We start from the raw sequence: 13394 nt of genomic DNA, 5'->3' as shown, positions 1-13394 counted from the left end.
CGAAAAATACTGCTTATAAAATGTCTATACGAGCTCTTGGGATTAACTACTGCAGCTACGATCACTACGAAAAGTAAGCTTTCTGTCGCGCAGGAAAAAACTGCATCGTAAAAAAGTCAGTTGTCGGTTGCTTTAAAAAGTTTCTCTCTCTCTTTCATCTCTTTCTCTGAACTCGTTCCGTCGGCCCTGCAAACTATGCCGGACCAATCACCTCGGGGCGCTTCATAATAATGCTACCTTTCTTTCTACGACACACAAGAAAACTGAAGCATAACAGCTCTGGTGCGAAAGAAACAGCGGTTAAAGTCACACGTGGTCAGCCTCGGCGTCGCGCGCTTCTCTGAGCCTCCGGTGGACGCCTTGAAGTGTTAACCAGGATGAATCATAGTCACCTGATATGCGAGCGGTACATTTTCGCGCCTCACGTGGTCGCCCATCCCCCCAATGTTGTATGATGTGTTGCATGCCCGGATCTGTACAATCACATGGAGCTTTTACAGAAGTAAGACCGTTCCCTCTTCCATTCCCTGTCAAACGTTGCGGTGTCGTGAATGGAACGTTGGCGTTCCTCCGTTTCTGCCAAAAGGAACTAGTTCCTGGAACGTCGTCCGATACAACACTTTTTGGCTGTTACCAGCACTGGAGTTTCTGCGTTCACCCTGACGGCCAAAGCGTGCATATTCCCGCCGCTCCCACTGATGTACTCCGCTTTACAGAGCTTCTCTCTGTTTACCAGTGCCTTCCTGTGCAAGTAGCCTCAAGATGAAATGATGTCGAGTGATAACGTGAACCGCATTACGGACGCAAGGGCTGCTCGAGCCGTGCGTGTCTAAATCAAGCAGAGGAACGGTGCATGTGCGAGTGTTCGCAGCGGTACACACTGCTACCGGTCATCTGCGCGAGCGGCTCAGTTATGCCGCGACAACCCGCTAGTGCCCCTCTTTTCTGAACGCCACCTCTCCAGCGCCGCGCGAGTCTCCCGAAGAATGCACTATACCTATACTTTTCCAACGTGAGAAATTTGGAGGTGCAACGACATAAAGTGGTTGTCCGTCCAGGTGGTGCAGTGGTTGCGGTGCTCGATTGAGCAGCCGATGGTCGCGGGTTCGATTCCGACTGCGGCGGTCGCACTTCGATAGAGGCGAAATGCCAGTGGCCCATCCACAGGTGTCAGTGCGCGTTAAATTCACACATCAAATCCTTGAAAGTGCCGGAGCCCTCCACTGTGGCGCACCTCATGCATAACCTTATGGTGATCCTGGCAAGTAAAACCCGTTATTATTATTATTATTATTATTATTATTATTATTATTATTATTATTATTATTATTATTATTATTATTATTATTATTATTATTATTATTATTATTATTATTATTATTATTATATCTGGGAGCACGCGACATCGCTAGTTCTGTACGCCCACCTCTTCTACTTGCCGTTGTTTTTGATGTTATGCTACATTGTTCTTTCGTCTCTTACCCCCACAATGCCTCGGTGAGACAATGAATAAATAAATAAGTACATTGATACGTAGCATGATGTAAGGTATTATGCAAGTATCTACATTTATCTCCCTCTTCCCTCCTGTTCTCATTTGCAATGTGTGCTATTATTACATATAGGCATTTTCCCTTTTATTTATTTGTTTAATCATACAGGCACAGCTGGAGTTGCCTCTTCTTTACTCACTGTGCGCGCCACAGGCACTCGCTGAGTAATAAAACGTTCGCGATGTCGGCAAGCTGCGGCCGCGGCGAATCAGTGGCGTGTTTATTACGCGCGACTCCGAGCTAGTGCTTGGAATTGACTCGGATAAACGAAGCCCCCTTCTGACACGAGCAGGCAGATTGGTATCCTTTGCCGGCCAGCATTTTGCCACGTGTGTGTTGCGGACGTCGAGGATAATCCGTGAGTGCATGCTTGTGTTTGTGTCTGCGCGTGTGTATGTTTGTCAAGTGCGTCCCTGCGAGCGCACATGTGCGACCTTGTGGAGTGCGATTTATCTGCTTCTCCGTGCGTTCTATCTGTCTGTTCGTACAATTTTAGTACCCCTTTACTTTACCATTCCTATTTCTCTATTTCACTTGGCCATAACGGGTAATTTCCCTCATGTTTCACATAGTATGACTGTCATTTTTTTTTCCTTATTCATATGAATGTAATTAACGATGACGAGATAGGTCCTAATGCGGTGCTCGAGGTCAGTTCTGACTACCTGGGTATCTTCTAACGCACGTCTGCACCGAGCTACCAGAGGGTTTCTGAATTTCGCTCCTTTTACAGCGAAAGCTGTTTTTGAGACCAAAACTGAGGTCGCGCGCTGCCGTAGTTGTCCGCTGCCGCCGCCGGTGTCCGTAACCACAACGCACAAAATCAGAAAAAAAAAGACCTAGTACCAACGACTCAGTGGGGCTTGAACCCGGGTCCGCTGGTGCCAGCCAGTATTCTACCACTGAGCCACGCCCGTGCTTGGGACTTATTGGCAAACTTGCCTTAGGCAGGCTTGATGTCGGGAAATTAATCGCGTTATTGTGAGTAATAAGGCGTTTTATAACAGCAAAATAGCAACCAGGCGTCACACAATGCGAATAGCGTAACCAGTGGGTCGTGTCCAATGCTCCAACCCATTACTTCTTGTTCGCCTATTAGCTGTGGTGCATGCACGCTTCACGCACAATTCCTCGTCGTCGTCAGCCACTGCATGAACAACGGATACCACGCGGATATATATATATATATATATATATATATATATATATATATATATATATATATATATATATATATATATATATATATATATATATATATATATATATATATATATATATATATATATATATGTGTGTGTGTGTGTGTGTGTGTGTGTGTGTATTCATTTTATTTATTTACTGGGTGGTGCTGACACCTTTTCTAAGGTCGCTTGCGCCGCGTGTCTCGCGCAGAAGCTGCATTTAGGGGTCACAACTATTCAGCAGTAGGTGGCGTTGCGCTTGTGTGCGTTTAGACATTAGGTCCGAAGTCTAAGCAGGCTTTGAGAGAGGCAGTGAGCACAATAATAATCGATGGTGAAGTTCCCGATGGATGGAAACTTAGCAGGATGAGCATGATCTATAAAGGAAAGGGGGACAAAGCTGACATAAACAACTACCGTCCTATAACAGTGACATCAGTGGTCTACAGGCTGGCGATACAGATTATAAAGGAAAGACTGCAGGCATGGGTAGAGGATGAGGGGGTGCTGGAAGAACTGCAGAATGGGTTTCGGAAACACAGGAGGTTAGAAGACATTCTGTTCTCACTGACGCAGTGCATCGAAATAGCAGAAAAGGAACACAGGCACCTGTGGCTAGCATTTTTGGATATCAAGGGAGCGTGCGATAACGTGGTTCAAGAGGAATTGTGGGGAATACTGGACACACTAGGCGTGGAACATGTAGTCACTAATCTTTTAAAGGGTATCTATAAAGGTAACAGGGTAGTTATAAAGTGGGAAAAACAGGTATCCAAGCCTGCAGAGGTAAAACGGGGGCTTCGGCAGGGGTGCCCCCTGTCACCCTTATTATTCATGATGTACCTACAAGGATTAGAGGCAAAATTAGAGGGAAGTGGACTGGGATTCAACCTCTCTTTAGTCAAACAAGGAAAGCATATTGATCAGGCACTACCAGCATTTATGTACGCAGATGATATAGTGCTAACGGCCAACAACAAGGAAGATTGGCAGAGATTGATGGACATCTGCGGTAATGAGGGAGATAGGTTAGATTTTAGATTCATTAAGGAAAAATCAGCAGTCATGATTTTCAATGACAACGAAGGTAGTGAGCTTAGAATACAGGAGGTCACGCTAGAGATAACAGATAAATACAAATATCTGGGCGTATGGATAAGCAATGGGGCCGAGTACCGAAGTGAACACGAAATATACGTGTCGACTAAAGGTAACAGGAATGCAGCGGTAATGAAAAACAGGGCATTGTGGAATTACAATAGGTATGATGTTGTGAGAGGAATATGGAAATGGGTCATGGTTCCTGGGCTGACGTTCGGCAATGCGGTCTTGTGCATGAGATCAGAAGTTCAAGCAAGATTAAAAATTAAGCAACGTGGAATAGGCTTGCTTTAGGAGCTCACGGGAATACACCAAATCAGGGAGTACAAGGTGATATGGGATGGACATCATTTGAGGGAAGGGAAGCTAACAGCAAGATAAAATTTGAGAAGCGATTGAGAGAAATCGGGAAAGAGCGTTGGGCTAGGAAGGTTTTCAGCTACTTGTACATGAAGAATGTCGATACAAAATGGAGGAAGCGAACCAGGAAGTTGACTGGTAAATACTTAGAAAACAACAGGTGGCCAAACCAAAAAGAACTATCGGTTAAGAAGAAAGTGAAGGAAACGGAGACTGACATGTAGAGAATGGACATGATTAAGAAGTCCGCACTAGAGATCTATCGAACTTTTAAGCAGGAAATTGCCAAGGAAAGGATATATGATAATACTCGGGGTAGTTCTCTACTGTTTGAGGCCAGGACGGGAGTACTGCGAACCAAGACATATCGGGCCAAATACGAAGGGGTAGACACAGTGTGCAGTGCGTGTGGAGAGGAAGAAAAAACTGCCGAAAACTTGATAATGTTCTGTAAAGGGCTTCACCCTATAGTTCAGGATGATGGCGCAGAGTTTTTCAAAGCACTGGGGTTTAGGGACTGGGAGGGCAAAATAAACTTTAAGCGGGTAGACTTAACTAGAAGGAGGTTATCTGATTGGTGGCTAAAGTCAAGGCACGAGTAAAAACAAAACTCTTCACTGCAAAGTACGAATCCTCAAACTCACTTTTTAAGGGAAAAAAATAAATATAGTTTTTGGTTCATTAGGTATTACGGCTTGGTGGCGCTAGCCACCGCCCGATCTAAAGGGTACAGCCATATCCATCCATCCATCCTTTATGATCATTGGTCGACAGGCAGATTACGCAGTTATAAAGGAAAGACTGCAGACATGGATAAAGGATGAGGGGGTACTGGGGGAACTCCAGATTGGGTTTCGGAAACACAGGAGGTTGGAAGACAATCTGCTCCCACAGACGCAGTGCATCGAAGTAGCATAAAAGGAACGCAGGTTCCTTGGTTAGCATTTTTGGATATCAAGGGAGCGTACCATAGCGTGGTTCAAGAGGACTTGCGGGGAATACTGACACACTAGCTGTGGAAAATGGAGTCACTATTTTTAAAGTATATCTATAAAAGTAACAAGGTAGTTATAAAATGAAAAAAAAACAGGTATCCGAGCCCACAAAAATAAAACGGGGGCTTATGCAGGGGTGTCCTCTGTCACCCTTGTCATTCATGATGTACCTACAAGGATTAGAGGCTGTGTTAGAGAGGAGTGGACTTGGGTTCAACCTCTCTTTCGTCAAACAAGGAAAATTAATTGAACAGGCACTACCAGCATTGATGCACGCAGATGATATAGTGCTAATGGCCGACAACAAGGAAGATTTGCAGACATTGATTGATATTTGCGGGAATGAGGGAGATAGGTTAGATTTGAGATTCAGTAAGGAAAAATCAGCAGTCATGATTTTTAATGATAATGAAGGTAGTGAGCCTAGGATACAGGAGGTCACGCTAGAAATAACAGGCAAATACAAATATCTTGTTTATGTATAAGCAGCGGGACCGAGTACCTGAGGGAACGCGAAATATACGTATACCGTCTAAAGGTAACATGAATGCAAAGGGGATGAAAATTAGAGCACCGTGGAATTACAATAGGTATGATGTTTTGAGAGGAATATGGAAAGGGGTCAAGATTCCTAGTCTGACTCTCGGCAATGCGGTCTTGTGCATGAGATCAGAAGTTCAAGCAAGATTAGAAATTAAGCAACGTGGAATAGGTAGGCTTGCTTTAGGAGCTCACGCGTGAATACACCAAGTCGGGGAGTACAAGGTGATATGAGATGGACATAATTTGAGGGCAGGGAAGCTAGAAGCAAGCTAAAATTTGAGAAGCGATTGAGAGAAATGGGGAAAAAGCGTTGGGCTAGGAAGGTTTTCAGCTACTTATACATGAGGAATGTCGATACAAAATAGAAGATGCGAACCAGACAATTGATGGGTAAATACTTAGAAAAAAGCAGGGGGCCAAACAAAAAAAAAACTATCTGTTAAGAAGAAGGTGAAGGAAATGGAGACTGACATGTGGAGAATCGGCATGATTAAAAAGTCCGCACTAGAGATCTATCGAGCTTTTAAGCAGGAAATTGCCAAGGAAAGGATCTATGATAATGCTCGGGGTAGTTCTCTGCTGTTTGAGGCCAGGACTGGAGTATTGCAAACCAAGACTTATCAGGCCAAGTACGAAGGGGTAGACACGGTATGCAGTGCATGATGTGGAGAGGATGAGGAAACTGCCGAACACCTGATAATGTTCTGTAAAGGGCTTCACCCTATAGTTCAGGATGATGGCGCAGAGTTTTTCAAAGCCCTGGGGTTTAGGGACAGCGAGGGCAAAATAGATTTTAAGCGAATAGAAATAAGTACAAGAAGGAGGTTATCTGATTGGTGGCTAAAATCAAGGCACGAGTGAAAATTAAATCCTTCACTGCAAAGTACCAGTCCTCAACCTCACTATTTGAAGGAAGAAAAAGACAAATCTGGTATTTGGTTCACTAAGTATTACGGCTAGGTGGCGTTAGTCACTGCCCGATCTAAAGGGTATGCCATATCAATCCATCCATCCATTTGATGCCACCATCATCATCATCATGGTTAGTGATGATGATGACGATGATGATGATTGTGGTCGTCCACTTTGTATCGGATGGGCACCTTGCGGTGTCCTGACTGGAACAATAAAGTAAATGAATTATCACAAATATCGCACATCACCAGGTTTAACGGGTCCATGAACATTAGAACTGTTCACTCCCCCCCTGACCACCACCACCACAAAAAAAAGTCTTGCTTTTGGTATTGATGATGCTGCCAGGGGGCGCACATTGGTGTCTCGGCTGTCACTTCGATCCGGTGTGTCGCAGCTATCCACAAAGCCAGGTGCCTCAGGTAGTGTAGCGGCCTCTGGTTGATGAGGTGACAGAACAATGTGTTCAATGGTTTCATCGTCCTCCCCGCGTGCCCTGCACTGCACAGTACTGTCAGCCAACGACGGGTCAAAGTGACGTCGACACACTCTATAGTTAGGAGCGCTCCAGCACGGACCTCAAACAGCAGGGCGCTGCCGACACGTCACCTAGAGGCTCGGCTGAGATGTTCATCTTGTGCGCTCTGTAGAAGGCCAGGCTTGGTTTTTTCTCCATAGCCGCCTGCCACATCGACGTCTCCGCTTCCTGTACTCGGGTTCGTACCCCCACTGTCCTCCCGGACGGGGTCAGTAAATAGGTAGAACTTTCTACACGGCTTGTAAAGATGCCTGCTCCATTGTGCACTGATGCCTTTTATGGTAGTATACACGCGGGGCCCATCGTTGATTGTTCATGAGGCGAAGACGGCCTTCGTAGGCGGCCTTGCTCCTGGCATCTTGTGCCTCATATCTTGCCCATCCGAGGTCACCCTGGACCGGCTCAACAGCTGCGCGCCTGTGACACGCCAGCGCCAGTCGCCCAACCTCACGTTGACCTCTCTCCAACCACTGGCACGTTGCGGCGGACAGGCAGATGACGGAGTTGGTGAATGTCAGCGCTGGCACATGTACTGCTTTTCACAGTTCGCGCACTAGAACAAACCGGTTACACCTCCACAAACTCCACCGTCGCAACACGTTAACAGCTCTCACAGACGCTTGATGAACATGCTCCTGTTTGTCAAAAAGATCTGCAGAGGTGCAAAGGTTTAGTGCCAATGGTGACACTTGGCGGCAAGCCTTGGTCGCGGCGCGCGAGAAATAAGCTGGGCTCTTGTGGCGTTGGGCGGTAACCCGGACGGTTGCCTGCAGTGGTGGCGGTGGGCCCACGTGGTGAGTCGGGCGTTAGCGACACCGCCTTGTTTGTCTTGTTGTTGAGTGTTGTTTAATAATGTGTGAGGATGTCTTAGCGTGTTGATCACGATTGATGTTATAATAATTCGGCTGACGATATCGTCGTTTAAATTAGTTAAATAAAATGTGTTTGTGTGGTTTGTTGCGACCGTGTCTACTGTCCAAGAGCGTAGTGGCGCTCACCACCATCAGACCCCACAATATATATACGGGCACACTGCAAACCAGCATGCACCATGAAGACGCTTTGCCGTGTCTCACCATACGATAAGGGTGTTTTGACAAACTAAAGCATCCACCGATACACCGATATAATGGGTGTTGTTCTGTCTTGTCAAAACCATGACCTCCTCTATAGATTGTCTTTAGAAGAGGTCATGGTCAAAACACCTTTATTGTAGGGTGCATAGTTATAGACACGGCAAGCACCTTTAGAGTGTAAACTGGCCGACAACGAGGAAGATTTGCAGAGATTGATGGACATCTGCGGTAATGAGGGAGATAGGTTAGATTTCAGATTCAGCAAGAAAAAATCAGCAGTCATGGTTTTTAATGACAATGAAGGTATAGTGTGCTTAGAATACAGGAGGTCACGCTAGAGATAACAGATAACAGATAAATACAAATATCTGGGCGTATGGATAAGCAATGAGACTGAGTGCCTAAGGGAACACGAAATGTACGTGTCGACAAAAGGAAACAGGAATGCAGCGGTAATGAAAAACAGGGCACTGTGGAATTACAATAGGTATGATGTTCTGAGAGGAATATGGAAAAAGGTCATGGTTCCTGGTCTGACGTTCGGCAATGCGGTCTTGTGCATGATATCAGAAGTTCAAGCAAGATTAAAAATTAAGCAACGTGGAATAGGCTTGCTTTAGGAGCTCACGGGAATACACCAAATCAGGGAGTACAAGGTGATATGGGATGGACATCATTTGAGGGAAGGGAGGCTAGCAGCAAGATAAAATTTGAGAAACGATTGAGACAAATGGGGGAGGAGCGTTGGGCTAGGAAGGTATTCAGCTACTTCTACATAAAGAATGTCGATACAAAATGGCGGAAGCGAACCAGAAAATTGACTGGTAAATGCTTGGAAAACAGCAGCGGGCCAAACGAAAAAGAATTATCGGTTAAGAAGAAGGTGAAGGAAGCCGAGACCAATATGTGGAGAATCGGCATGATTAAGAAGTCCGCACTAGAGATCTATCGAACTTTTAAGCAGGGAATCGCCAAGGAAAGGATCTATGATAATATTTGGGGTAGTTCTCTACTGTTTGAGACCAGGATGGGAGTATTGCGAACCAAGACATATCGGGCCAAATACGAAGGGGTAGACACGGTATGCAGTGCGTGTGGAGAGGAAGAAGAAACTGCCGAACACTTGATAATGTTCTGTAACGGGCTTCACCCTATAGTTCAGGATGATGGCGCAGAGTTTTTCAAAGCACTGGGGTTTAGGGACAATGAGGGCAAAATAAACTTTAGGCGGGTAGAATTAACTAGAAGGAGGTTATCTGATTGGTAGCTAAAGTCAAGGCACGAGTGAAAATTAAACCCTTCGCTGCAAAGTACGAATCCTCAGCCTCACTATTTAAGGGAAAAAATAAATCTAGGTTTTGGTTCATTAAGTATTACGGCTTGGTGACGCGAGCCACCGCCAGATCTAAAGGGTACAGCCATATCCATCCACCCATCCATCCATCCACTGCCTTACTGTATACAGCGCTACATGAAACCACAACTCGTAACTTTGTTTTCATGAAAAAAGGAAAAACGCCGTCAGTCTTGCTGCTGCCACCTCCCCTCTTTCTTTCTCCCTTATTCTTTTTCGCTCAGTCTCCTATAACACTAATTGCGCTTGCTGTACACTTAGGCGTATACTTTTATGTGAGCGTGAAGGTCAGTCAAACGCTCCAAATACCCGGCTGCTCTCACGGCATAGTCTTTTTGCCTCTTGGTTTGCGAGTTTGGTTGACGTGGCCTTAGAGATCGAGAATTAATTATCGCAGCACAGACGTGTCATTTCAGGTGTACACTGAAGTAATGACACTAACGCGTATTTGAAAATAGCAGGTGTTTTTAGTAGCTGCGCTTCATATATGGCGGACGTTAACCTCAACGTTCTATAGAGAGTGGTATACTGCCCCGGAATATTTTCATTTAATATAGAAGGAAGAAAAAAAACCTCTTGATGTATTTCTGCCATCTCATTAACCGTGTCAAGATAATATACGTGCTACGGCCTTTTTATTATACCGCGTTGCTTCATGTTTAAAGAGAAAATATGCGATAAAACTGTCTTCGTTATACTGACGTATATGCTCCTATATCTTTAAGCTGTAGAAGTGATATACACCCGCTTAAATTTGGTTAAACGCATCGCAGGATGTTGCTGTCATCAGTGTTCTCACTTGTCCACATACTTTGTTACATTTTCTTGGAAAACTGCTCACATTTACAAATTTCCCGTGAAAAATAAGCGCTCTTGTAGTGCCTTGTTAATGTATTTGGAATGATGCTATTTTATTGCTAACTGGCTGCGCAAATAAGCGAACCATAATGCGCGTGTTGACATTTTTTGTTTTCATCGCAGCAAGATATTTACTTTTCACACAACATTTCGACCATTCATAATTCTTGCTTACTATTTGATTTTTTAACGGTCTAGAAATATTGTTTCGTCATGGTTTCCCAATTCAGCATTGAGACAGAAAAAGAAACAGGAATGCGAGAATGGCAGGGAAGTTAACTAGACTTTCTGCAATTTGTTATGGTGCTCGACTGCTGACCAGCAGGCGCGGGATCGAATCCCGGCTGTGACTGGTGCATTTTTGGTGGAGGCGAAATTTTTTGACGTCCGTGTACCTCAAGATCATCATCATCATCATCAGCTTGACTACGTCCACTGCAGGACAAAGGCCTCTCCTATGTTCTGCCAGTTAACCTGGTCCTGTGCTTGCTGCTGCCAATTTATACTTGCAAACTTCTTAATCTCATCTGCCCACCTAACCTTCTGTCTCCCCCTAACCCGCTTCCCTTCTCTGGGAATCCAGTTAGTTACCCTCAACGAACAGCGGTTATCCTGTCTACGCTCTACATGCCCGGCCCATGTCCATTTCTTCTTGATTTCAGCTATGATATCCTTAACCCCCGTTTGTTTCCTAATCCACTCTGCTCTCTTCTTGTCTCTTAAGGTTACACCTACCATTTTTCTTTCTATTGCTTGCTGCGTCGTCCTCAATTTAAGCTGAACCCTCTTTGTAAGTCTCCAGGTTTCTGCTCCGTAGCTAAGTACCGGCAAGATACAGCTGTTATATACCTTCCTCTTAAGGGATAGTGGCAATCCATCTGTCATAATTTGAGAGTGCTTGCCAAATGTGGTCCACCGCATTCTTATTCTTCTAGTTACTTCAATCTCGTGGTTCGGCTCCGCGGTTATTACCTGCCCTAAGTAGACATAGTCTTTTACAACTTGAAGTGCCCTATTACCTATCTCCAAGCGCTGCTCTTTACCGAGTTTGTTGTACATTACTTTTGTTTTCTGCAGATTCATTTTAAGACCTACCTTTCTGCTCTCCTTGTCTAACTCCGTAATCATGAGTTGCATTTCGTCCCCCGAGTTACTCAGCAATGCAATGTCATCGGCGAAGCGCAGGTTACTATGGTACTCTCCATTAACTCTTATCCCTAACTGTTCCCATTCTAGGCTTCTGAAAACCTCCTGTAAGCACGCGGTAAATAGCATTGGGGAGATTGTGTCCCCTTGCCTTACACCCTTCTTGATTGGTATTCTGTTGCTTTCTTTATGAAGCACTATGGTAGCAGTTGATTCCCTGTAGATTTCTTCCAGAATGTTTATACATACTTCATCGACGCTCTGATTCCGCAGTGCCTGCATGACGGCTGATATTTCTACTCAACCTTCCTCAAGATCAAATCGTGTTTATTATTCTTATTTCTTCAGTGTTGTATCCTACAGCTGCGAAACGAGGCTCCCAAGACCTTTTGCGCAGTGAAAGGCCGATCAGCTCAAGGCACACTGATGTATGCAGTGTTCGTCGAACTGAGCACAGTGCTGCTTGAGGAGATCAATAGTCGCTTCGCATTCGCATTAAGCGCACATAGTTGAATTCAACACTACAGCAGTAGCTCTTGATTTCGTGGACACTACTCTGGCTCACAGCTGACACAACACTGCAGCGCCGTGTCGAAAAATTTGTGTCGGTCGCGACATGTCATAAATGTGTTTAAATCTTTCCGCCATTGAAACCGAAACTGTATTTTTGCTCAGGTGGCGTTAGCGGTGGGCATGGGGTGAAGGAAAGGGTAACCATTCGCGCTTCCCACCGAGCTTCTCTCGTAGCCAGCTTTTTTATTTTCGTTTTTATTGCGTCGGCGTTTTTGCGTGTGTAGTTGCGTGTGGCTGTTGTAGGTGGTTTTTGCGCGGTGGCCAGCACCGTCCGTAACAAAAACAGTGCGACGCTCACTGAAAAGGAATGTCCGCGGCGTGTTATTTGCACGGCCGGCGTGGTTTCCGCGCCGTAATGAGCCTGCTGTGACGGTCCCATTACAATAGCTAGCTCACTACATACACCCTTGCGGCGCTAGATTGAGGGACACCGTTCTGCTATGGTTGCGCTTAGCACCTGTTTGTCTCACTGGTGCGGTTGTCAGCGTAAGCGGCTCATTGACTTGTCTTTGGAACAACGCAGCGGCAGTATGACACGGGCGCTATGATACGCCTGCGGTTCGGGACTACCATCTTACAAGTACGAAGAGCGGCTGTGTGCATTGGTGCCGCCTGTGTGCTGGTGTGCTTCGGAGCCGTCTACGTTTACTTCAGCAGGCTCCTACCGAGCTCTACTGGCCTGACAGGATGGCCTCCAGGCAAGGTACGTACAATCTTCTTTTACCTTTCGGTAATAGTAAACACCGCGCTAAAGCACGTCGGACCTACTGGCCTAGAAAGTGGGATGCACTCCGTCTCGTGTTCCCACGTACTCGTTCACCTTTGATCCCGATCTTCCGACCGCGTACACCACTTTCGTATTGCATGCTCAATATTGGATCGCCCGTGCTCTCAAATGTGATTCGGTCACGTTTGTCGGCAAGGTTTGTTCCTCTTCAATAACATGTAACGAAACACGCAAATTTTTTGTTGATCCCAGTGAGCGTTACGTGGGGTAGTGTCCCCGGTCTTGTGTGGGTCGGTTTTCTTTTACGCGAATAAAGACGCAAGCGGTCCCAGTTCCTAAACAAAATTAAATGTGGCCTGTAGAGGGTTACATTCACGAATTTAGGCTTTCTGTGTGATCAGGTGGTCTTTTCCACCTGCTGCACCGAAATGCTAAGCTAGCATTTTGAAGTGAAACCGGAGCCTCTTAAAA

General features: G+C 45.5%; 1 protein-coding gene across 2 annotated transcripts in view; it reads left to right on the top strand.

The window, feature by feature from the left end:
- LOC119172694 (alpha-mannosidase 2) overlaps positions 1–13394 on the top strand; it is a 72238-nt gene that overhangs the window by 16284 nt on the left and 42560 nt on the right. For both annotated transcript variants that reach the window (XM_075892865.1, XM_075892866.1), the window contains exon 2: positions 12720–12899. In XM_075892865.1, coding sequence (XP_075748980.1) covers positions 12741–12899 — 159 coding nt within the window. In that variant the 5' untranslated portion in view covers positions 12720–12740. The remainder of the gene's footprint in view (positions 1–12719; positions 12900–13394) is intronic.

The sequence above is a fragment of the Rhipicephalus microplus genome, chromosome 4, assembly GCF_043290135.1.
Source record: "Rhipicephalus microplus isolate Deutch F79 chromosome 4, USDA_Rmic, whole genome shotgun sequence".
Classification (NCBI taxonomy): Eukaryota; Metazoa; Arthropoda; class Arachnida; order Ixodida; family Ixodidae; genus Rhipicephalus; species Rhipicephalus microplus.
The sequence above is the reverse complement of the archived record's forward strand: the minus strand, read 5'-3'. Positions and strand labels throughout refer to the sequence as shown.